We start from the raw sequence: 24,007 nt of genomic DNA, 5'->3' as shown, positions 1-24,007 counted from the left end.
TCTCGCTCTCTCTCTCTCTCTCTCTCTCTCTCTCTCTCTCTCTCTCTCTCTCTCTCTCTCTCTCTCTCTCTCTCTCTCTCTCTCTCTCTCTCTCTCTCTCTCTCTCTCTCTCTCTCTCTCTCTCTCTCTCTCTCTCTCTCTCTCTCTCTCTCTCTTCTCTTTAGCTCGCTCTCTCTCTCCCGCTCGCTCGCTCGCTCTCTCTCTCTCAATTCACTTTGTCGTCCTCAGGCTATCTAGTCTGACACGGCGTTGCTTTAATAATTCAATCGAATACAGCGGTAAACCTACGAATATTATAAAGGACAGCCTTTATAATAGACACTATGTACCTAGTCTAGCAATCTAATAAGCTAAAATACACTTTTTGCCGTTTTGTCGTTGCTTTCAGGCAAAACTTTCTCGTCAGCATCTTCTGGGGCAAGTGGTTAACATTGCTACCAGATATTTCAGCGGGAGTTGAGGGCGCAAAGTCCGGCCGTCGGTGGGTTTAGCTCCGGGATTCTACCTCACTTTCCGGTCACCATGAAGCGGCGGCAGAAGCGCGTGCTGCAGATGGCCTTCGTGTTCACCGTGGCGCTGATATTTCTCCCGAACGTCGGCCTGTGGTCGTTATACCGGGACAAACACCTGATGAAGTCTCATGAGGTTGGTGAGCAGGTAGGTCCAGCCAAAAACCTATCGACTCCTCCGCAGGGAAGAAAGGTAGAAGGTTTTTTAAATGAATCGGGGAGTTCTCTGCACTCTAGTTGACATTTTAAAACTAAATTCGTCAAGTCTGGAGTTTCATATGAAAATTGTATGAGTGGGTAGTTTGCAAGAGGCTGTTACCCGCAGCGTAATTACATCTCTCTCTGATGTAGCCTGTGTGTGTGTGTGTACACGCGCGTGCGTGCGTGCGTGTGTGTTTACATCACGATCCCCTCGGGCTCCCCTGTGAGCAGAGCAAGCCAGCAGAGTCGTGCTAACTGAACTAAACAGTTGAACTCTGCCAGAAGATACAGTCAAATGTGTATGGAAAGGCAGCACACAGCACCACACACTGACACACTCACACACACACACACACTCAAATAAACACACACACACAATTTCTGTCTTACATGCACACTGTTTTATACACACAATCTCTTGCTCACAAGCACACACACTGACACAAACCACACTCTCTTTTGCACACCAATGTCTCTTACTTACCAACCCGCATTCACACACACTCTGTCTCCCACACACACATTCACACACACTCTGTGTCTCACACACACATTCACACACACACTGTCTCTCACACACACATTCACACACACTCTGTGTCTCACACACACATTCACACACACACTGTCTCTCACACACACATTCACACACACACATTCACACACACACTGTCTCTCACACACACATTCACACACACACTGTCTCACACACACATTCACACACACACTGTCTCTTACACACACATTCACACACACACTGTGTGTGCCGACATGAAGCAATTTAGTACAGTTAAAGTGGCAGTAAAGAGATCATGGATGGAGAGATAGGTTTGGTCCTTTGCTGGTGCTGGTGACACCACAGCTATAGCCTGGTATTACGAGTGCGGTAGTAGCTGAGGGTCTTTCACTGAACACACACACACTCACACACACACACACACACACACTCACACACACACACACACACACACACACACACACACACACACTCACACACTCAACAGCAATAATAAGCTGAACAATGAGGTCCAGAGAGAGAGCCATGGAAGTCATCATTGCCATCAAGTGGTTCTCTCAGCACAGTGTGTGTGTGTATGTGTGCGTGTGTGTTTGCCCTGCCGAGTTGATGAGATTACAAGAGAGGGTGTTATAGCGCTGTGTAAATCATGGAGCTGGCCTGGTAACTGAGACTAATGCCACAGTATGATGCTAGTACTGTGTGTGTGTGTGTGTGTGCGTGCGTTTATGTGTGTGTGAGAGAGAAAGAGTCTCCCTTCCACTCCATGTCTTCTGTCTTCATCGTCAAACAGACCAAATCAGCTGCCTCCATTGACAGTGCTGGTTTCTTGTCTTTTCTGCTGTCAGAACCAATTAAATGTGACAGGAAGACTGTGTGTATGTGTGTGAGGTGACCGGAACAGTGTCGCTGTGATTCTGATGAGGCCTCCATGTCATAGCACAGAGATGCATCACGGATAAAGAGGGACGCTATGTTGACAAACGCGACACGGATGAACACCACTTCACTTTATCACTGCAGAGATGGAGGCTGGAGGATGTGTGTGTGTGTGTCTGCATGTGTGCGGGTGTGTCTGAGTGTGTGTGTGTGTCTGCATGTGTGCGGATGTGTCTGTCTGTGTGTGTGTGTGTCTGCATGTGTGCGGATTTGTCTGTGTGTGTGTGTGCCTGATCTGTCTCCAGCGGCAAGCTGAAGCCTTAACTGTTTAAAAACACCCGAAATGACAAATGGTGTAGTTGCCTGGAGCAGCTGAGAGACATCCAGGTAGTGGACCATCTGATGGGCAGGTGACTGGGTGTGTGTGTGTTGGGGTGTTTTTGGGGGGGCATCTGGAGGAGGAGGACTGTGAAGGGGGGGGGATTTGGCTCAATCCTGCCCAGGTTCCCTTGGAATGAGTCATGAGTCATTCCCTAGGAATCTCTCTTTCTGTCTCTTGTCTCTCTGTGTCCATGTGATCAGCATATATGGTCATTTTTATGTGACTGTCTATTAACTCTATCTCCTCTCAAGCTATAGTCAGCAATTAGTTACGTATGTTAGAGCAGGCTTCAGAGTCGTGGAGAATAGAACTACAATCATGTTGCATTCTTTTCAATTGCTCCTGTTGTGCCAGCGGACCAATAACAACCTCAGAGAATCATGGAACCAAATGTGATTGGTCAAGTGAAGAGTTTAGAAAACAGTGTAGAGTGTTGTGTATTAGTGTGTGTGCGTGTGTAGCTTATGTTTGTGGTGTAGGGCTCAGGGATTGAACACCAGCAGGATTTTATACCGACTAATACAAAAACACTTAACCAAAACCGTTTATGTTGTGTGTGTGAGCGAGAGAGTGTGTGTGTAAGAGAGTCTGTGCAGGCGCCTCCATTAAGGTAATAGCACACTCCAGCAGCTGAATGACGGCCTCTCAGGAGCTGTGAAAAGAAATGGAAATGTGTCGCATGTAATGAGGTGTATTGTTTTTGTGTGTTTGTCTCGGTATGGGTGTGTGTTGGTGTGTGCATGCGTGTTTTCCTGTGTGTGTGTGTGTTTGTGTGTTTGCCCTTGTGTTTACGTGTATGCATTTGTGCGCGTGCACAGTGTGTAATTAGAGGTATTGTTCTCCGTCAGTCTCGTCCTCTCTTTCTTTCCCTCTCCCCATCTCTCTCTCTCTCCCTCCTTCTACATCTCTCTTCATCCCTCCATCTCTCCACCTCTCAGATACTCAGCCACAGGTCTCTGGTGGGCTGAAGATAGGAGTGTTGGTGTACCGGCAGCAGCCTGGCCCTGGCCCAGGGCTCGCCTCCCCATGGTGTGTGAAAACAGGCTAGAACAGAGAGATAACTCCGGATTATTATTGTAGCAACTAGGATTTACGCAATTTCAATTAGAGGCCGCTGAGGCCATTGATTGATTAAGAATTAGTCGCCCCTGGATTTCATTTAAATCGTTGATTTTTATTGATCGAAGCATTGTTGTTGTTTGGTGCGTGTACAAATGCAGACATAATGAGAAGGCAGAGATAGGAAAAGCACTGTGGAATCATTTAGTACTAATCACCTTCTTGATCCATGCTGGTGGTTGAGGAGACATCAATACCTTACATGAATTAATTCACAGCAGCGCACAACTGATAACATCAACCTGTAGTGATCTGCTCCTCTCCTCATCGTCTCCTCCTTCCTCCTTCTCCTTTCCTCTTTGTCCTCTCCTCCTTATGTCCTCCTTTCTCCTCCGGCTTTCTTCTCCTCTCCTCGTTTACATCCTCTCCCTCTCTCCTCCCTGGGCCCACTCCTCTCTTCTCCCTCTCTCCTCCCTGGGCCCACTCCTCTCCTCTCCCTCTCTCCTCCCTGGGCCCACTCCTCTCCTCTCCCTCTCTCCTCCCTGGGCCCACTCCTCTCCTCTCCCTCTCTCCTCCCTGGGCCCACTCCTCTCCTCTCCCTCTCTCCTCCCTGGGCCCACTCCTCTCCTCTCCCTCTCTCCTCCCTGGGCCCACTCCACTCCTCTCCCTCTCTCCTCCCTGGGCCCACTCCTCTCCCTCTCTCCTCCCTGGGCCCACTCCTCTCCCTCTCTCCTCCCTGGGCCCACTCCTCTCCTCTCCCTCTCTCCTCCCTGGGCCCAGTGTGTTCAATAGGAGATGTCTTTGTTCCTCTATCTCAGGTCCCAGTGTTCAGCGGTCCTTACAGTGTCTGTTCTGAGAGTGTCTGTGTGCTACTGGCTTCTGATGACCCATACTGTGTGTGCGTGTGTGTGTGTATGCAAGTGTGTGTGTGTGCATGTTCTGTGTCTCAGAAAGGCATGGTTATGAGTAAAGAGCCCCTACCAGTATGCTGTGTCTGGCTGAGATAGAAACTCCTGATTGATTGAGATATGAAACTTCAAGCACCCCTCGTCTCTCCTAAAGCAGGGCTGCAGGTCTTGAAAGCATGTGTGTGTGTGTGTGTGTTTCTGTGTGTCCAATCACTTAAGGGGAGAAAGATGCTAGTTGAGTTTGTTGAGTCTGACTCTACCTGAACATTTTGCTCTTTCGACTCCTGCCTGGTAGATTCACACGTGCCTTCCCTCCCCCTCCCCCTCCCCCTCCCCCTCTCCCTCTCCCTCTCCCTCTCCCTCTCCCTCTCCCTCTCCCTCTCCCTCTCCCTCTCCCTCTCCCTCTCCCTCTCCCTCTCCCTCTCCCTCTCCCTCTCCCTCCCCCTCCCCCTCCCCCCCCCCCTCCCTCTCCCTCTCCCTCTCCCTCTCCAAGGGAGACGCCCAAGAGACAGACTGGAGAGGGAGTCTGGCATGGACTGGGGAGAGAGTCTGGCATGGACTGGGTGGAAGTGTATGGTGTGACAGGGGCCTCCTGATAAAGAGAGTCACTGATACTCGAAGCTCATCATGGATGTTTACAGCTGACTGTATTGTCCCGTTTAATTAGCTGCCTGCCGTGACTTAAGGGGAGAGGGAATAAACATTAAGAGAGAGAGAGAGGTTGAGAGAGCGAGCGAGGGAGTTGCAGAGCTGAGAGACTGATAGCAGCAGCAATAGGTAAGAATAGTGGGATTGGAATTAAAAAGGAGTGGGGAAGACAGAGGGAGAGCGTGAGGGAGAGAGAGTGTGGGTGAGGTGAGAGAGAGCGAGGGAGAGAGAGAACGAGGGAGAGACGTCAAGAAAGAGAGAGAACGAGGAAGAGAGGGCGAGAAAGAGAGAGAACGAGGGACAGAGGTCGAGAAAGAGAGAACGAAGGAGATAAGGGGAGAAAGAGAGAGAGCGTGGGAGAGAGAGAGCGAGGGAGAGGTGTTGTGCGAGTCTGGATGCAGCAGCAGTAGGTGAGTTATGACCTGAACAGACTAGTGGGTCAGCTGTTGCTGTGAGAAGTATCCACTTCCCCACTGAGGCATACTGCTTTTTGTGTGTGTATGTGTGCGTGCGCAGACCCTGAGAGCAGGATGGCAACTGTGTGTTAGACAGAGAAAGAAGTGTTGGGAGCTTTTCACTTTCACCCCCTCACACGACACGACATACTTGTGTTTGTGTGTGTGTGTTTGACACCTTATTTCTGCTCTAGTGTGGTGTGGCCTCAGTCTACTGTTCTCCCCCTCTGTGCTGGAGACAGTGTTATCTGACACTGGAACCAAAGCCAGCCTTCCAGTGTCCACTGTTTCTATCTAACCTCGTATCCATGCTGACGACGTTCTAGCAGAATGGGGCGATAGATTTACAGGCTCTAGTAATTTTCTATATAATCAGGGCCGGATAAGTGCTTGTACATTTTACTGATGCCTTAATGCAGGGGCCCTGGTTTGAATTCAGCCCAGACCATTTCCTCCCCCTCTCTCTCTCCCTTACATTTCCTGTCACTCCTCACTTTCCCTGTCCCAAAAGGCAGAATTGCCCTACAAAATAAATGTAAAACATTTGATGGGTGTATTTTATATCTGTGTGTGTACGCGTCTGTGTGTGTTAGTGTGTTTGTGTGTGTGAGGGTGTGAGTGTGTACTGCTCCCAGGGCTGTGTGTGACAGCCACTTTGCCAGTGATTTGTGAACATGGCTCATTGTCTCTCTGTCTCTCATGTTATTTATGTTTCCTCTCAGATCCTCTCTGACTGCTGGCTCCATCCCTACTGACAGCTACTATAAACACACACACACACGCACACGCATGCACACACACACATGCTCACACATATACACTGACATATTGCTCCCGGCACACACACCCACACTTGAAAACACACACACACGCCCCCAGCTCTTCTGTGCTGACAGATTAGACAGATCACACTGAAGCCCAAAACAAGAACTTTCATATTGTCTCGAAAAGGTTTCAGCCTCTAGTGGTTGAGTGTGTGTGGTGACAGGCGCCTGGAGGGACGTGTGTGTGTGTGTATGCGTATCTGTATGTGTGTTTGCATATCTGTGTTGATACAGTGTGTGTGTTGGTATGTGTGGGTATTCAGTGTGACAGTTGATCAGTGTTATATCCTAATACATACCGATGTGAAAGGAGCTTATTGTATGCAATGTCCTACTCTGTCTTGTGTGGGTGTCCCTATGTCCATGCTGGTGCTGGGACTGGGAACAGTAGGCCCATGTCATATAGAAAAACAATACGTAAGGTCATATTCTCTTGGTGACCATTGTTCATACTGGTGATGTTGTGTGTGATCATGTGTGGTGTGTGTGTGGATGTGTTTGGTGTGTGTGCGTGATTGTGTGTGTGGAGCCCAGCCGTGGGTGGTGATCTAGTGTAAACAGACACTAAGCCACATCCTATCAGCTCCATCCATGCTGCTATGCTAGATCAGGCCTGCTACTGTTTGTATTCTGATCAAATCCTATTAGGCTGAGTTACTGTGTCGCCATGTTGCTCTTTTCTCTATCTCTTTATGTTCCTCTCTCTCTCTCTCTCTTTCTTTCTCTCTCTCTCTCTCTCTCTCTCTGTCTCTCTCTCTCTCTCTCTCTCTCGCTCGCTCGCTCTCGCTCTCACTCTCTCGCTCTCTCTCTCTCCTTCTAGGTCTCCTCTGTCTATCTCCCGTCGCTCTTTCAAACACACTCGCACTCCCCTCTTCTCTCTCTCTCCCTATCTCGTTCTCTATCTCGGTCATCACAGCCCACCCTGTCATCAGGCAGACACCGTTGACAGCTCAGTTGATGTGTTCTGTCAGTGTTACAGTGAGATCTGCTCATGTAATAAACTATGGTTGATCTGGTGCTGCACCATGTAGTGCTGTACCAGAATGTACAATAGAGCGAGTCTTCCCAACCTTTGCCCAACAGGACCCATCAGAACTCAACTTGTGAGCCTGGGTATGGACAGACAATGTTAAATGATGTACGGGTTTGGGTCAGGTTCGGTCTCGTCGGCTGGGATAGCCAACTTGACATGGAGATTCAACTTCTTTTGAGTGAAAATACAGTGTAAAAAAAAAAAGAGTTGGGTTAAATTGCGGTAAAAGTGTGTGAATGAGTGTGTGTTTGTGTGTGTGAGTCAGTGTGTTTGTTCAGTGACAATTGTCTGTCAGTATGTGTGTGTGGGTCCTGCCCCTGTGAGGTTCCCCTCCGTGTTTCCAAGCGTTGGTGTGGCGACAGCACGGGGAACTATCGCTTCACTCTCAGGAAATAAGAGAAAAACAGCCCTCACGCTGAACCTATCAGTGTCTTTGTGTGTTGCGTGTGTGTGTGTGTGTCTCAGGGGAGTGTTTGTGAGTGGAACGATGCATAGCCATTTTGTTCATGAGTAATAGCATCTTGTTGGGGTGCCTGGAGGCTGGAGCTAACTAAGTTATTTAGGGAGCAAACAGCAACCTTGGAGAAAGGACTTCTATAGGCTAGAAAATGGAACCAGCTGATAGACTAGACGTGCGCACACACACGTGTATTCACACACATAGGAAGACATGTATCACATTATCTCTCTCACAAACACACACACACAACCTTACAAACACACACACACACACACACACACACACACTGAGGTAAGAGGTGTGTTGTGATCAGTCATGGAGTTTTTTTGCTGCCTGGTGTTGTCAACGCTGACCAGCTACGTAGCCAAAGGAAAACCATGATTTGAACCCCCCCTTTCTCTCTCACTCCCACTTTCTCTCTCTCTCTCTGTCACACTTTTTTTTCTCTCTCACTCCTTTTGTTCAACAACAGAGGCAACAAACAAGCCCACCACATGCTTGTCTGCCCCTAGATTCACAAAAAATATATACGTGAGTATACATCTTTGTTTGTGCGTGTGTGTGTTCAAGATGTTGCGTGGGTGGGTGTGTATCCTAGCTTGCGAGGATACGCTGTATGATTAAAGCCTGCTACAGCCTGACAGGAACCTGCGTGTGTGAATGTGTGCGTGTGTCCTGTGTGTGTAGGTGTGTGTGTGAATGTGTGTGTGTTGCGCAGGCTTTGTTTAACCAGGATAGTGTAGAACCCTCTGAGGAGACAGAGTGTGAGCTGCACTGACAGGAGACGGATGACTTGACCTTGAGACTGCGCTGCCACACACACACGTACACACTCTCCCTCACACACTCGCACACAAACACACACACGCTCTCTCACGCCCACACTCGTTCAAATTCACCTCTCACCCACACACAATCTCCCTCACACACACTCACGGCACAGACACACACACAGGTTTTCGTCAAGCTGTAGTTCTCTTTAATCACACAGACACACTTGCTAGCTACCGTTCCACTTCACTACACAAAGCACACACTTACAGATGCACACACACATACAAAACAGAGGCCCAGACAGACACACACATACATTACACAAAGGTGTAGACAGACACTTACAGACACAGAGGTGCACACACACACTCACACACACATGAACTTAAAGCTAAGAGGGTCTTGTTATGTGTGTCTGAATCCACAGCGGCACTTTTTCACAGTAGAGATCCACAGAGGGAAGACACTCAATGAAATGTGTGTGTGTGTGTGTGTATCTTTTGCATTGTAAGTGGGCTTACACATCCTCTGTCATGGGTCTGTCAGCTCCATTGTTAGGATGCCATGGTGAATCTGTCTGGCCAGCCTGCTGCCAAACACACAAACAAACACACACACACACACATCATGGCCAGGCCAGACCAGAGCTGATAGGACAGGCTAATGCAACTGCATTGTTCCATAATGATAGTGTAATTACAGTGTTTCAGGAATATGACAATGTGTTTGTTGTTCAACATGAGTTCTGGGAGCTAGTGTTGTTCTAGGGTAAGGGAAATACTCTGTAGTGTTTTACTGTACTCTGTAATACACCGTTGTACTGTAATACTCAATAGCACTCTGCGATACTCTGCTGTACTTTGCAGTACCCTGTAGCACTCTGCTGTGCTATGTAGTACTCTGGAATACTCTGTTACTCTGTAGTAGGCTGCAGTACTTTTTAGGTGTGTGTTCCCCTGGCCTGCAGCAGACTAGATGTTCATCTCTGTAACAAAAGGAGGTCACCTTCACCTTCCTCTTCCTCCTCCTCCTCCTCCTCCTCCTCCTCCTCCTCCTCCTCCTCCTCCTCCTCCTCCTCCTCCTCCTCCTCCTCCTCCTCCTCCTCCTCCTCCTCCTCCTCCTCCTCCTCCTCCACCACCCTCCACCCAACTCCTCCACCCCACATACCCTTATAAAAGTACAGAACTGCCTCTGAAGTTTACCTTTCTCCTCCATGACTCCCTCCACAAACGCACACACACACACATACACACACTTGTCTACAGTGCCATGTTTGAAGCGTCAGTCAACCAATAAGTGGTTCCTCTCCCGAGCTGCAACACAGGAAGGAAAGAGGATAGATGGGGGACACGTGTGTGTGTGTTTGTGTGTGTATATGTGTATGTGTGTATATGTGTGTGTGTGTGTGTGTACCTGTGAGACTAAGTGTCTCCTGAAGGCAGCTTTGATCACAGTTTAATAACCTCACAACTTCCCTGAGGAGCAACAAACACAAACCTCCTCTCCTCCCCCCTCCTCTCCTCCCCCCTCTTCTCCTCTCCTCCTACCCCCTCCTGTCCTCTACTCTCTCCTCCTCTTCTCTTTACTGCTCTCCTCTTCTCTGTACTGCTCTCCTCTTGTTTTCCATCCTTTCTCTTCCTCCCCTGCACAAGCATGACAGGCCTGACATTTGTCAGTGCAACTGTAACAGACGAGGGGGAGCTAGGGGAGAAGGTAAGAGGGGGGGAGGAGAGGAGAAAGGGGGGATGTGATGGTGAGGATCAGACCGGAGGAGAGTAACAGGAAACAGAATGTCTCTGGGACACAGCTGTGAACATGGAACCAGGACTCAGCTGAAAAGCTTTTTACCTGTCACTACGATTCTCTCTCCTTAGAGACTGCTTCCTAGAATCAACCTAACACAAAGTCCTCTTGTCTGTTGTTCTGTGGCTTTCCTCTGGTACAGACAATAGTCACAGTTTGAAGTAGGTTCACAATTTGAGTATTTGGACAGTTAAAAATTTAAGTTGAGTTACTATACTGCTATACTGTAGATTTCACGCAATGTCTTAAAATACCGTCAGCAACATAGTAGTAAACCTAGGCATTGTAAACCTAGTTCTGTATGAAAACTATTCAGACACCAGCGGTTATACCGAACCTCTATATTAGAGTTGTGTAATGGCTAACTATCACAGCAAGTTCCATGGCAATTATTCAGTGAAGATGAGAGCAATGTCTGGATATTGAGAAAAGGAGTGTTTAATATTTCAGAAGGAGAAATGGATAGAGAGAGAGACTCAGATGCAGAACGGGAGGGGCAGGGGGGCAGAGATAGAAGGAGAGAGAAAGAGGCAGATTATGAATGTTGTGAAAGTAAATAAAACTATTTGCAGCGGTTCTCTGAGATATTGCGGTTTTTATCTTGGCAATAAAGAATGTGTTGCGAAAATGAGTGGCAATAAAAAAAAACTTTAATTTCCTGCCTGGCCAGCGGGCATCTGGAGAGACACATCTCTCTGGAGAGATAGGTTTCTCTGGAATGAGGAGATACTCGCACTGTCATCAGACTGTTCTCTGGTAATAGGAGAGTGACTGAGTGGTGGAAAGGGAGAGCGACAGAGAGATAGAGGGTGGGGATATAGAGAGAGGGTGGGGGTATAGAGAGAGGGTGGGGGTATAGAGAGAGGGTGGGGATATAGAGAGAGGGTGGGGGTATAGAGAGAGGGTGGGGGTATAGAGAGAGGGTGGGGGTATAGAGAGAGGGTGGGGATATAGAGAGAGGGTGGGGATATAGAGAGAGGGTGGGGGTATAGAGAGAGGGTGGGGGTATAGAGAGAGGGTGGGGGTATAGAGAGAGGGTGGGGATATAGAGAGAGGGTGGGGATATAGAGAGAGGGTGGGGGTATAGAGAGAGGGTGGGGGTATAGAGAGAGGGTGGGGGTATAGAGAGAGGGTGGGGGTATAGAGAGAGGGTGGGGGTATAGAGAGAGGGTGGGGGTAAAGAGAGAGGGTGGGGATATAGAGAGAGGGTGGGGGTATAGAGATAGGGTGGGGGTATAGAGAGAGGGTGGGGATATAGAGAGAGGGTGGGGGTATAGAGAGAGGGTGGGGGTATAGAGAGAGGGTGGGGGTATAGAGAGAGGGTGGGGGTAAAGAGAGAGGGTGGGGGTATAGAGAGAGGGTGGGGGTATAGAGAGAGGGTGGGGATATAGAGAGAGGGTGGGGGTATAGAGAGAGGGTGGGGGTATAGAGAGAGGGTGGGGGTATAGAGAGAGGGTGGGGGTATAGAGAGAGGGTGGGGGTATGTGTCAAAGGGGGGAGGGGGCTCAGTGATGAGACGTCTCTGTAATTCCAGGAGAATATGATCCAGACAAAATGAGTTGGTGTAAAATGAAGAGCGTTCCACAGAGAAATGGAGCTTAAAAGCCCAGAATTAATCAAATTACAGATACACCATGACTGGATGAAATACTGGGGGAAATTTTGTGGATTCCTGAAAGTGTGCGCGTGCGTGTGCGCGTGCGCACGGCTTGTATGATCACCGATTGAAGGTTGAGAGGGTAATCGTTCTCCAGTAGAGAGGAGATGGGGGGGGGGGGGGGGGTTGAACATGTTGGCTGATGACTTGAACAGGGGCCCATCATCTCTTTCACCCCCTTGTCTCCCTCCACCTCCCCCATCCTCCTTCTCCCTCTTTCTGGGAGAACGTAATGATGAGAGGAGAGGTCAGGGCTCCCTGCTCTCTGCTAGATTTGAATTTGTTCTCTACATCATTTGCTGCTTCTCTCTCTCTTTATTCCCCCCCCTCTCTCTCTCTTTCAGTTCCCTTCCTCTCTCTCCCTTCTCTCTCTGTCTTGCTTTCTCTCATTTTCTCTGTCTCATGTTCTCTTTGTTTTCTGTCTCTCTCTCTTTGTTCCTTGTTTCTATCCTTTCATTATTTTGCAATCTGTTCTCGTTCTGTCCTACCATATGCTTTCCCTCCTTCCTCACCCCCCCAACCCCCTTCCTCTCTTGGTTCAGGTCCATGGAGCGTGCCTTATTGCCTTGTAGCCCCTGCGCTGGCTGGAACAAGCAGGATGATTTAGCTCTAGCATGCTAAGTACTGTAAAAGGTCTTTGGTGCACAATGGAGAACAGATTAGCTCTCTTGTTAAGTATCATCGCTTCACTCGACACTCCATTACAGAGCTGTGAATTAGCGTGGATGGTAACAGTTATTGATGTGACACGTTAGGGAAGTTAGCGCTGGAATGCTAACATGGAGCCTGAGACTTGAGGAACTTCACGGTCAATGTAGTAGATATGCCGCCTACTTGATTTATCAAATGCAACTTTTGTTTTACACACATATGCGCTACTTCTCTTGCGTAACCCGCCATCCACTTAGAACAGAGTCCCAATGTTACAGTAGTATCCTACATAAAACCACAATAGACATTCTCAATCCAGTATGATATTATCCACTGCCTGTCATACACAGCCTGTCTTTCTGAAAGTTGTTCAAGTGAATAGGCTCGGCATCAACATGTAACATCAAGTAGCCAAAAAAAACACACAAAAAACATCAAGTAGCCTAGGCAGTCTAACCTGCAACGTGTCTGACATTCTTTGGACAATGAATAACATGTTGCTGAATGATTAAAGGGCTAGACAACAAACGAAATAATCACCGACTATCAACACGGAAATGAATGCCAGATTGACGAAGGCAATTTCATTTTCCGACCATGCCATTTCTCTATGCTAGAAGCACCATCTAGCGATCATTACTGTCATTAACAACGTCACTGTCTGAAGACTCGGGGGTCATATGACCGGATATCCACACTTAGTTATCCACTCAAGTCATTTGGATATTGGCATTGATTGCTCCACAGGATTTATGATCATTTGATGCCCCTCTTATGGTTGCTTTAATAATCTATCAATCCCACCACAGTAATAGGTCAACAGCACAAATACAGAGAAATCAAAGCTGATGAAGTATTAGCTAACTGGTTGGTAGCACTAGCTAGCTGGCTACCAACTGTTACATCCGGTGGCGGTGCTTTGGAGAACTGGATATCACCATCAGCTTGTAGAAGAGCATAATATACCATTTTGCTTACCTGGGGAAGCCGTTTTGTGCTCCATTTTGGAGCACTAGCCTCAAACCTGACCCCCGATCCAGTAAGTAAGTTGTACAGCTGAGCTAACTAGCCTACTTCTGTGTGGGATTGCTAGAGTTAACCTAACCAGTACGAAGAGCGAAAATAGAGGGTGTTGATATTCACAGCCTGGAAACATAGCTAGCAACATAAAATGTATACCCCCGGGCCTGTGCCTGTGGAGTTTTTGCGGGTGTCTTCTAGCTAGCTAGCTATCTTCCAGAAGCTAACGAGTTACTGCGGGTGTCTTCTAGCTAGCTAGCTATCTTCCAGAAGCTAACGAGTTACTGAACTGATGTTCTACCTTAGGTAATCACGCGCAGGTTTGTGACCTTTGTGACTTAACTTTTAGCTACAATTTCTTAAAATAATAAATGCCTAAACCATGCAACAAACTTTCCAGCCGATACATGTAACACAATTGTTATCAAGAGCATCATAGGGACTAGTTAGAGTGGGAAAATAGATCAATAATAATACATATATATGAGAAAGAATATATCTTGTGCCTGGCCAAAGGTAAGCACACTCAAATATTGCCACAAGTATGTATTTATACAATATAAATACAGGTATAGGGGGTACTTTCAGAAAGCCAAAAACGTTTGAGAACCACTGGTCTACACCTATGTGGATTATTAACTATCAATAATGCAGTGTGTGTAATGGTTAGTGTGTAGGGAGATAGAAGAGAGAGTCTGGAAAGAGGATACAAGCAGAGTGTGACAACATGGAGAGAAGAAAGAAAAGGAGGAAAGTGAGGGGATGAAGACAGGATGGAGGGAGGAGAGAAGAAGAGTGTTCTGCCAAGTCCGCACTGGCCTTAATCTGGAGGGCACACGTGACAAAGGAGTCAAACTCTTGTGGAGACAGAGAGAATGTATGTGTGTATCCGTGTGTGCGTGCATGTGTGTATGCGTGTATGTGTGTTTAGCTGGTCTGGTCTCCGACTCACATTGTTAAATCTACTAGAATTAACGCGCAACTCCAGAGACACACACAGGCAGGCAGGCTAAGCTCTCGAGCTGGAACAGAGGATGGCAGAGGAAAAGAGAGCAGAAGGGTAAAGGGGGAGGAGTAGTGGAAAACAGAAAAAAGAGGAACGCTGGTTGACTGACAGGTAGATAGAGAGATAGAGAGATAGATAGAGAGATACAGCTGGACAGCAGTGTTGTCCCTCCCTGAGGTTTGATTCAGTGAGTCTAGATTACTGCCCACCTGCCCTGCTGCCTGCAGCAAGGACACACACACTCACAGACACACGCACTCTCTCTCACACGCACACATACAGTACAAATCTTCTCTCCTACACAAACACACATTCACAGACACACTCGCTCTCACTCTGGTTCACAGATACACCCTCACACACACATACAGTACACACAGACGCATACCAACACTGTTTGCTCCTCCTTTTCCTACCTACATCCCCTCAACTCCCCCCTTCAGGTCCTCCCCCTCTTCTCCTCCCCCTTCCTCCCCCCTCATCTCCTGCACACTCTTCTCCCCCCTTCTTCCCCCCTCTTCTCCTCTCCCCTTCCTCCCCCCTCATCTCCTGCACACTCTTCTCCCCCCTTCCTCCCCCCTCTTCTCCTCTCCTCTCCCCTTCCTCCCCCCTCTTCTCCTCTCCCCTTCCTCCCCCCTCATCTCCTGCACACTCTTCTCCCCCCTTCCTCCCCCCTCTTCTCCTCTCCTCTCCCCTTCCTCCCCCCTCGTCTCCTCCTCTCCCTTTCCTCCCCCCTCATCTCCTGCACACTCTTCTCCCCCCTTCCTCCCCCCTCTTCTCCTCTCCTCATCCTCCCCCCTCTCCTGCTCCCTCCCTGGTTGCCTCCCCCCTCCCCTGTGGGGGTCCTCCCAGTGAGCCAGTCTCATCTGCATTTCCCCTCCGAGCTCCAACATAGAGCTAAAATAACCCTCAATCAGCTCCTCATTGTTTACTCTGGGGCCTGCTGTGCTACTGTGTGTGCATGTGCGTGTGTGTATGTGCTTATGTTCCATAATGCAATATTCACTGTTGGTATTTTTCTTAGAATAGACAGTTCAAAAGTATCCCCTCCCCAAACACACAAAGACACACATACTTTCTCGCTCACACACGCAAACAGACACACACACACAGACACACACCCTGGCTGCTGCTGGAGCTGCAAGGACGATGAAGGGCAAAGCTAAACACACTGAAACTAAACTAGTTTCACAGTTTCAAATGAATCTTCAGCAACTCTGAACAATCTGCCTTCTACTCCCTCAGCTTCTTCTCCGAGTAGCCTAAAACATAGATCTAGATTATACCTACAACGTAAACATAGACATACAACGTCGCTCTGGATAAGGAGTCAGATGGCTGAGCGGTGAGGGAATCGGGCTAGTAATCCGAAGGTTGCCAGTTCGATTCCCGGTCATGCCAACTGACGTTGTGTCCTTGGGCAAGGCACTTCACCCTACTTGCCTCGGGGGAATGTCCCTGTACTTACTGTAAGTCGCTCTGGATAAGAGCGTCTGCTAAATGACTAAATGTAAATGTAAATGTAAGAGCGTTTGCTAAATAACTAAATGTAGTAGACCTGGAACACAAAACACAGACCTAAAACATACAGAAGACCTTGAAGATAAACGTCAAACATGATGATGAGAAGCTAAGAATGTTAAGTAGGAGAGGGGATGAGAGAAAGAGAAGTGGAAAATCAGTTGCTTAGAGAGAGGGAACGAGGGATTGAAAGGACTGGTGAATGTTCCATCAAAATGTAAATGCTGACAAAGACTTCCTTAGCCTGGACAATCTTCACTCCGTCTCAGAGATACTACCACCTGACTCACCATCTCATCATCTTATTATCTCCCTTCCTCTCTCTCTCTCGCTCTCTCTCTCTCTCTCTCCTTCTCTCCCAGGGGTTCTCTCTAGGCGTAGGGGGGGAGGACCAGGTCTTCAGCTGGACTGACGGTCTCAGGAGGAGAGACTGGCACGACTACGACAGCATCAGGAGAGACCAGCAGCGCGTAGGTATGTCTCACTTCCTGCTTGCTCAGGCGTCTGGTGACACGGTCCCTCTCACCTGCCTCCCGACGGACGGAGAAAAATACCCTCTCAAGAGCTCACATACGCAAATGAAGACACCCGCTCACACACACACACTCCTCTCTTCCTTTCTCCCTCTCTCTATCTTTCAGTTCTAAGTCAACTCCCGCTTGGCATTACCATTTGGCACCTGAGTTAGATTCTCATTGTTTTGGTCCAAGTGACGTAAATTATGTTATTATGCCTCTCCATGGGGGGGGGGACAAAGAGACACAGCATGAGAGGTAGAGAGAAGGTGTTTCCAGGTCCACAGTATGTAAAGTATATCTCTAGCTGAAACAGAGCTTGGCAGCACAGTGCCTGTTTCTCCCACTCTCTCCAAATCCACTTAATATTTTACTGAAACAAAGATTTTCTATTTCTCTCTTTTGTCTCCGTTCTGGAAAGTGTCCACCTTTTCTTATCCTCTCCTATCCTCTCTCCTCTTTTATCCTGTTATTTCCTCTCCTGTCCTATCCTCCTCTCTCCTTTCATCTGCTCTCCTCTTCTCCTCTCCTCTCCTCCCCTCTCATAGTTAAGGATGTCATTGTTTCTCAGCAGCGCTTTTTCCAACATCAAACAATGCTGCTTTCAAGGAGTTTGAGCCATTTACGTCCTCGCACATACAAACACACACATACACACGAATACACACACACGTGTTTGAGCACCTGGGTGTTTACTGTAACTGGAACCATAAGTGGTGGTCATGATTGTGTGTGTGTGTGTGTGTGTGTGTGTGTGTGTGTGTAGGTAAAGGAGAACATGGGAAGCCCTACCCGCTGGCTGAGGATGAGTGTGATGACTCCGCCTACAAGGAGAATGGCTTCAACATCTACGTCAGCGACCACATCCCTCTCGACCGCTCTCTACCCGACATCAGACACCCCAAGTAAGGAGGTCTCATCATCATCACCATCATCATCACCATCATGATCACCATAGTCCCTATCACCATCATCGTAATAATTTTTCTCACTATCATCATCACCACCATCATCATGATTATCATCATAATCACGATCCCCATCATTATAATAATGATTGTCACTATCACCATCTTCATCATGACCACTTGTGGTATTACACGCATCGATGTCAGCAGTCGTACTGAAAGACTGAGATTCGTCTTGAAATGGCAGAGATACTGTGTGTGTGTCTGTGTACATGAGTGTGTGCGTGCATGCGGGTGTGTGTGCGTACACGCGTGTGTGTGTGTGTGTGTGTGTGTGTGTGCGAGGAGCAGCGGGAGGCAGTGTGTGGAGTCGGGAGGCCAGTGGAACTGTGTTTTCAGCGCCGCTGGTCGATAATGAGAACACTTTCCTCTCTCCAGGGGAGCAGAGAGGCTCTCGGCCCCAACGCTGCACTGATAACACCAGCAGTGAGAAGAGGGAGAGGAGGAGGCGGCAGGGGGGGAGAGAGGGGGTGAGAGGGGGAGCAGAAAGATATAAAGGGAATGGGACACATAGGGCAGAGAGTGAGGGGGATACCCCAGCATATCTCATTGGAGAAAACACACACTTATCGGGATGTACAGTGTGTATATATTTGTTCCCTGGTGTGTGAACCTGTGTGATGAGTTTAAGTGTATATATCAGTGTGTGTGTTGATGTTGTTTGTATATATATATATATATATATGGGTGCGTGTCTCCAGTGTGGATCATTGCCTTACCATAAGTGGTGGCCTGCGGCTGTTTTGAGGTCTGTAACAACAATGCTTCTTTAACAGGGTTACTGTACACCCCTCTCTCTCTCTGTCACTTTCTCTCTCCCCTCGCTTTTCTCCTGGACTGATGTCATCATCTATTCATTCCTTCCTTTTGCCCTCCCTCGACTCCATCCTCTCTGTTGATATTTTCTGGTCCTCCCTCCCCCCTCCATCCAGCAGGAGATAATTGATGTATTATCAGACTGTATGAAGTCTCTGAATAGATTGTATTCAGAGTTTCTCGTCCTTCCTCCCTCCTCCTCTTTCTCCGTCCCTCTTCTCCTCTCCTCCTTGCCTTCTCGAGTATGAGATAATGAAGGTATTATCAGACGGCATGTCTCTGTTCATCGCCAAGGTGACAGACAGAGCCTCACCAGCTGACTGCAAACCTGCCTTAATGGCTACATCTGCCTATTACTATGTAAATGTTCTCTCTCTCTCTCTCTCTCTCTCTCTCTCACACTCTCTCACACTCTCTCTTTCTGTCTGTTTCTCTCTCCTTCTCTTTCTCTCGCCATCTCTCTTTGTGTCTTTCTTGCGTTCTCTCCCTCCCATCCTCCCGTTTCTTTACTATCCATTCCTGCACTTCCCTCCTCGTGTTTTCTTTCTCCCACTACTTTGTTAATAAACCTAATAAACATCAACTTTGTTCCAGTGTCATCATCAAGATCACCACCACTACCATCATCATCAAGATCACCACCACCACCACTACCATCATCATCAAGATCACCACCACTACCATCATCATCAAGATTACCATCACCACCACTACCATCATCATCAAGATTACCATCACCACCACTACCATCATCATCAAGATTACCATCACCACCACTACCATCATCACCACCACCACCACCATCATCATCAAGATCACCACCACTACCATCATCCCCACCACCACCAAAATCATGAAGATCACCACCACCCCATCTTCACCACTACTGTCACCACCTGTGTTTAAGCCGTAGCGTGTTTCCTCCAGCTGCAGACAGAAGCTGTACCTGGACAGGCTTCCCAACACCAGCATCATCATCCCCTTCCACAACGAGGGATGGTCCTCCCTGCTCAGGACCATCACCTCCATCTCCAACAGGACCCCCGACCACCTCATCCACGAGATCATCCTGGTGGATGACTACAGTGACAGAGGTAGGGAAGCAAGGGACACACACACACAGTCTCTCTCTCTCTCTCTCTCTCTCTCTCTCTCTCTCTCTCTCTCTCTCTCTCTCTCTCTCTCTCTCTCTCTCTCTCTCTCTCTCTCTCTCTCTCTCTCTCTCTCTCTCTCTCTCGCTCTCTCTCTCGCTCTCTCTCTCTCCAAGTCTCTTTCTTCCTCTCTCTGTCTCTTCATCTCCCTTCTCCTGGTGATGATACAGCTGACTTCCTGCCCTCCTCATCTCCTATACATTGCAGCATGTGTGTCTTCGGGGAGAGCACGCACACTCACACACAGACACTTACACACATACACACACTTTCACACACATTCACAGCTTGCTGCGTTCAGGGGGCAACCTGTGCTTGACTCGCTCCATCCTTCCCTGCATAACTGGCCTCAGTGTGTGTGTGTGTGTGTGTTTGTGTGTTTTAAAGGAGTTAGAGAATCCATGCATACATTAGCATCATTTACAGAGCTCAACAGAAACATCCTCTGCTGTCAAAGAGGAAGGAAGGGAGAGAGGGGTGGAGAGAAAGGGAGAGAGAGAGAGAGAGAGAGAGAGAGAGAGAGAGAGAGAGAGCAAGTTAACTTTTAATCTAAGGTAGATTTTGCTCTTGTCAAAGCTCCAGGGGCTTGAAGACGTCATTCACTGGCCGATCCAAGTCAGCATGGTTTTGAAATTCTAAACCATGGTCCTCCCTTTCCTGTGGGTTGCTAAAGAACAATGCAAGCTGTTCTTCATGGTCGGTAGGACTATGACAGGAACAGGAAGCCAGTTTTTCTGCAGTACTAGGAAGGCTGCATCCAGTTTATCTGCAGTACTATGAAGGCTGCATCCAGTTTTCCAGACCCTCAGGTGTCTGGCAGGTGTCATGATGTTACCCAGCCTACCCTGGAGGTGTCTCAGTGGGGAAAGTTTGGGTTGCTGTGCTCTGCTGGCATCCACACACACCAGGCTACCAGGCTCCTGTCGATAAAGATGTTTAATCACTATAGAGCAGCGTTCACAGGCACACAGCGAACAGAGTGTTGCAGATTGTTAAACAGCCCAGGGCAGCTTGGAGAGAGTAAATACCTGAACAGATTGTTCACCTGGGGGGAGAATTACAATCAGGGTTGGGTGGGTGTGGGGGGGGAGTGGATGGATGGAAGGGGGGTGGAGAGGAGTAGAAGAGACTCCTTAGTGACTTTGCTCCATGTTCTCAGACACACATCCTAGAGGTATCTGTCCTGGGATTGTCTAAAACCCATTGCCCTTGGGACACCTGATGCCCAGGAAGTAATCCCCCTCCCACCATCCCCCCCCCCACACCTGTCACCAGCAATCTATTTTTGTCTCCAAGACAACATGGGGGGCATAGGTCCAGCTCAGTACAATCATTGTTCTGAGTGGGAGAGAGAGAGAGAAAGAAAGGAAGAAAAAAAGAAAGGAAAAAGACAGAGTGACAGAGAACAAGATAATGAGGATCGCTCATTTGAATAGTCTGAGAGACGAGTCATTACTGCAGCTCATCAACAACTGAGAGGGGGGGAGGAGAAATAGATGGATCAGGGAGAGAGGAGAGACACCAAAAGAGACTTGGAGAGGGAAGGGAGAGAAAAAAGAAAGAATTTGAGGAAATAGAAAGAAAAGGGAATACGGTGAGTGCTGGGATCCACAGATTCCAGCTTCAAAGGAACCTGTCATCTTCATGATTGACACTGCCTCATAGAGGAGATGGGAGATATCAGAGAGAACACACACACACACACACTTTAACACACATAAACACACACGGTGGCACACACACTCCCATCCAACGAACTGACAATGACTAATTTCCCCTGCTTGTAGTTTGGGTGTGCGTGCGCACGCGCGTGTGAGACAGAGTGAGCGAGTGCAACCTCAACATGTTTAGAGCCAACAGAGTTTGACGCTTTGTCCTTGAGATATGTCTCGCTCTCCCCAGCACTCTCATCTAATAGGAGACGCATGCACCTCCCTAACACCAGGCCTCCGGATTCAGACCATCTCCAGCGTCACAACCCAGGAAGTGGGATATTAGGACATTGGGGACACGAAAATAGCAAAGGCTGTCAAGATCTGTGTTAGAGAGCGAGTACCCCAGCAGATAAAGCACACACCTCCAGCCCCCCTGTCTATATGCACTCTGTCTTGTTTAAAGCTTCACTCTTAAGTGGCCGTGCTAACGGTGCTGCTAGCTAAGCTAATTAGCGGGCGTCAGTGAGAGCAAGAGGGACGTTAAATAAGGGCTAAACACCCGGATTAAGTTATCCCAGCTCTAGACAGCACCGAGGTGCGAGCCAGTCTTTTCGTCTGCTTCTCAGAGGATCCTAATGGAGCCTAAGGCCCCGTGGTATAAAGTTTGGGATCAGGCTAATCTCCCGAGATCAATGGAGATAAGTCTGAATGTGCACTGTTGATCTGGCTGTGTTTTGGGATCAGGCTAATTGCAGAGACTAGAAAATGTTAATTTGGGAAGATCAGGTTGTATTGATGTGTGTGACTGAGCCAAGATGGCCTCTCTGCTTCAAGGAGTGGCCTGCTGATTCAACAGTCTGTGTCTGTGTGTGGATGTCTGAGTGTGTCTGTCTGTGTGTGTGTGTGTGTGGGAGGGTGGGTGTGTGTGTGTGCTCTACTGAAGGTGTCAGCCACCCAGGGGAGGAGAGAGAAAGAGAAGGGATTGATTGTAGCGTCTAAAACAGACAGTGATGGACTCTCTGTCAGTGATGCAGCGTCTCTCTCCCCTCTCCTTTGTCTCATCGCTCTCTCCTCTCATTCTCCTTTGGGGGAAGCGTTTAAAGACAAATCAATCGTCTTGTCCTCTTCCCGCCGGTTCTGCCGATACTCATAACAGTCCGACCTTCCTCTGGGAGAAGCCTGCCTGGCCAACGCAGCGACAATCCCTCTCCTCCTCCTCCTACTCTCTCTATCTTTTCGATCTCTGTCCTCTCTCTCCTTTCTTTATCTCCCTGTTGCTCTATTTTGCCAGACTCTCCACCTTTCTCTTTTTCTTTCGCCCGCCATTCTCTCCGTCTCTCTCTTTCTCCTCTGTTGCCTCTCGTCTCTGCCGCTGTCCTCCTCTCTCTCCTCTTCAGTCTCTAGATTACAAGAAACGCCGCAGAAGGGATATTTATTAAGAGTGCTCATGATATTGATCTCGATGTCCGTGTGGCTGCTCCTCTTGCCGTTGTTAATGTTGTTGTTGTTATTGCTGATGCTCTTCTTATTATTCTTGTTATTGACGATGCTCTTCTTATTGTTCTTGTTATTGTGGGATTGAGCTGCCGCAGTGTGTGATACTGAGAGACAGAGAGACTGGTCTGTTTTTTCTCTGCATCTGGTGACATCCCCAGAGGGTCAGAGACTTCCCGGCCCTCCAAGCACCAGGGACAGCAGCCCCAGCCGCCTCACAGCCAGACCGTGAGCAGCCACTTGAAACTGTTTCCCTCTCCTCACTCAGCGAACGAGCCTAATTCGCTAATCAGCACCCTTCTCCACAAAAGCTGAACTGACAGGGCTCAGAGGGGGAGAGAGCCTCGAGCCGGCTCGAGGGGGCGAGAGTAAGTCTCCGGCACAATTACCCCCGGCCGATATTGTAAATCATTATTTTTGTGGAGCCTCACGGCAGGCGCAAGCAGCCGACCCGGAAGATTTCTGTTTGTTTTATTGTAACTTTCTAAGTCTCCTGAATAGTTAGGCATTTGACTCTCGGTGGGTTGTCAGTCTCCCTGGGAAATAATGGAGGCCAGCCTTGGGTCACACGCACACACACACACACACACACACACACACTCGAGAGAGTGATGGATTGATGGAGCTGTCAGTTTTCACTGCAGCCTAAGATTGAATCACCAGAATCTCTCAAATGCTTTTTCTTCTTGGTCTTCTCCACTGTTACCGTTCAATGCATCCTCATATAGAGAGTACTCGAATGGAACAGTTATTTTACACAAACACACAGGAAGACAATACACACACACACACATGCGTACAATACATAAATGCACGCAAAGTGAAGTGGTGTGTGTGGTCTTCCAAGCGCTGGACGGTGGTGAATTGTGTGTTGGAGTTGACCTTGTGTTTAAATCTCTGCTTTGAGTGTGTGTGTGCGTCTGTGTGTGCGTCTGTGTGTGTGTGCATGAGTGTTTGACCTTGCTTTATATACTCTGGCCAGACTTGCTAAGGTTTAAGAGCTGCAGCTCCAGGAGAGAGGGTTATCTCTGCTACACACATTGACCACTACTCACTTCAAAGATCTGAGACAGAGACACACATACGCACGCACACACCCGC

General features: G+C 48.3%; 1 protein-coding gene across 2 annotated transcripts in view; it reads left to right on the top strand.

Annotated features, from left to right (window-relative positions):
* Positions 1 to 24,007, top strand: part of galntl6 (polypeptide N-acetylgalactosaminyltransferase like 6) — a 50,779-nt gene that overhangs the window by 577 nt on the left and 26,195 nt on the right. The window contains exons 1-5 of one of the 2 annotated variants that reach the window (XM_062477917.1): positions 223 to 278; positions 389 to 657; positions 16,670 to 16,781; positions 17,589 to 17,727; positions 19,534 to 19,700. In XM_062477917.1, the coding sequence (XP_062333901.1) occupies positions 523 to 657; positions 16,670 to 16,781; positions 17,589 to 17,727; positions 19,534 to 19,700 (553 nt within the window). In that variant the 5' untranslated portion in view covers positions 223 to 278; positions 389 to 522. Of the gene's footprint in view, positions 1 to 222; positions 279 to 388; positions 658 to 16,669; positions 16,782 to 17,588; positions 17,728 to 19,533; positions 19,701 to 24,007 lie in introns of those variants that run through there. The other variant, XM_062477916.1, reaches the window with a different exon arrangement.

This window comes from Osmerus eperlanus, chromosome 14, assembly GCF_963692335.1.
Source record: "Osmerus eperlanus chromosome 14, fOsmEpe2.1, whole genome shotgun sequence".
In the NCBI taxonomy this organism is placed as follows: domain Eukaryota; kingdom Metazoa; phylum Chordata; class Actinopteri; order Osmeriformes; family Osmeridae; genus Osmerus; species Osmerus eperlanus.
The sequence above is the reverse complement of the archived record's forward strand: the minus strand, read 5'-3'. Positions and strand labels throughout refer to the sequence as shown.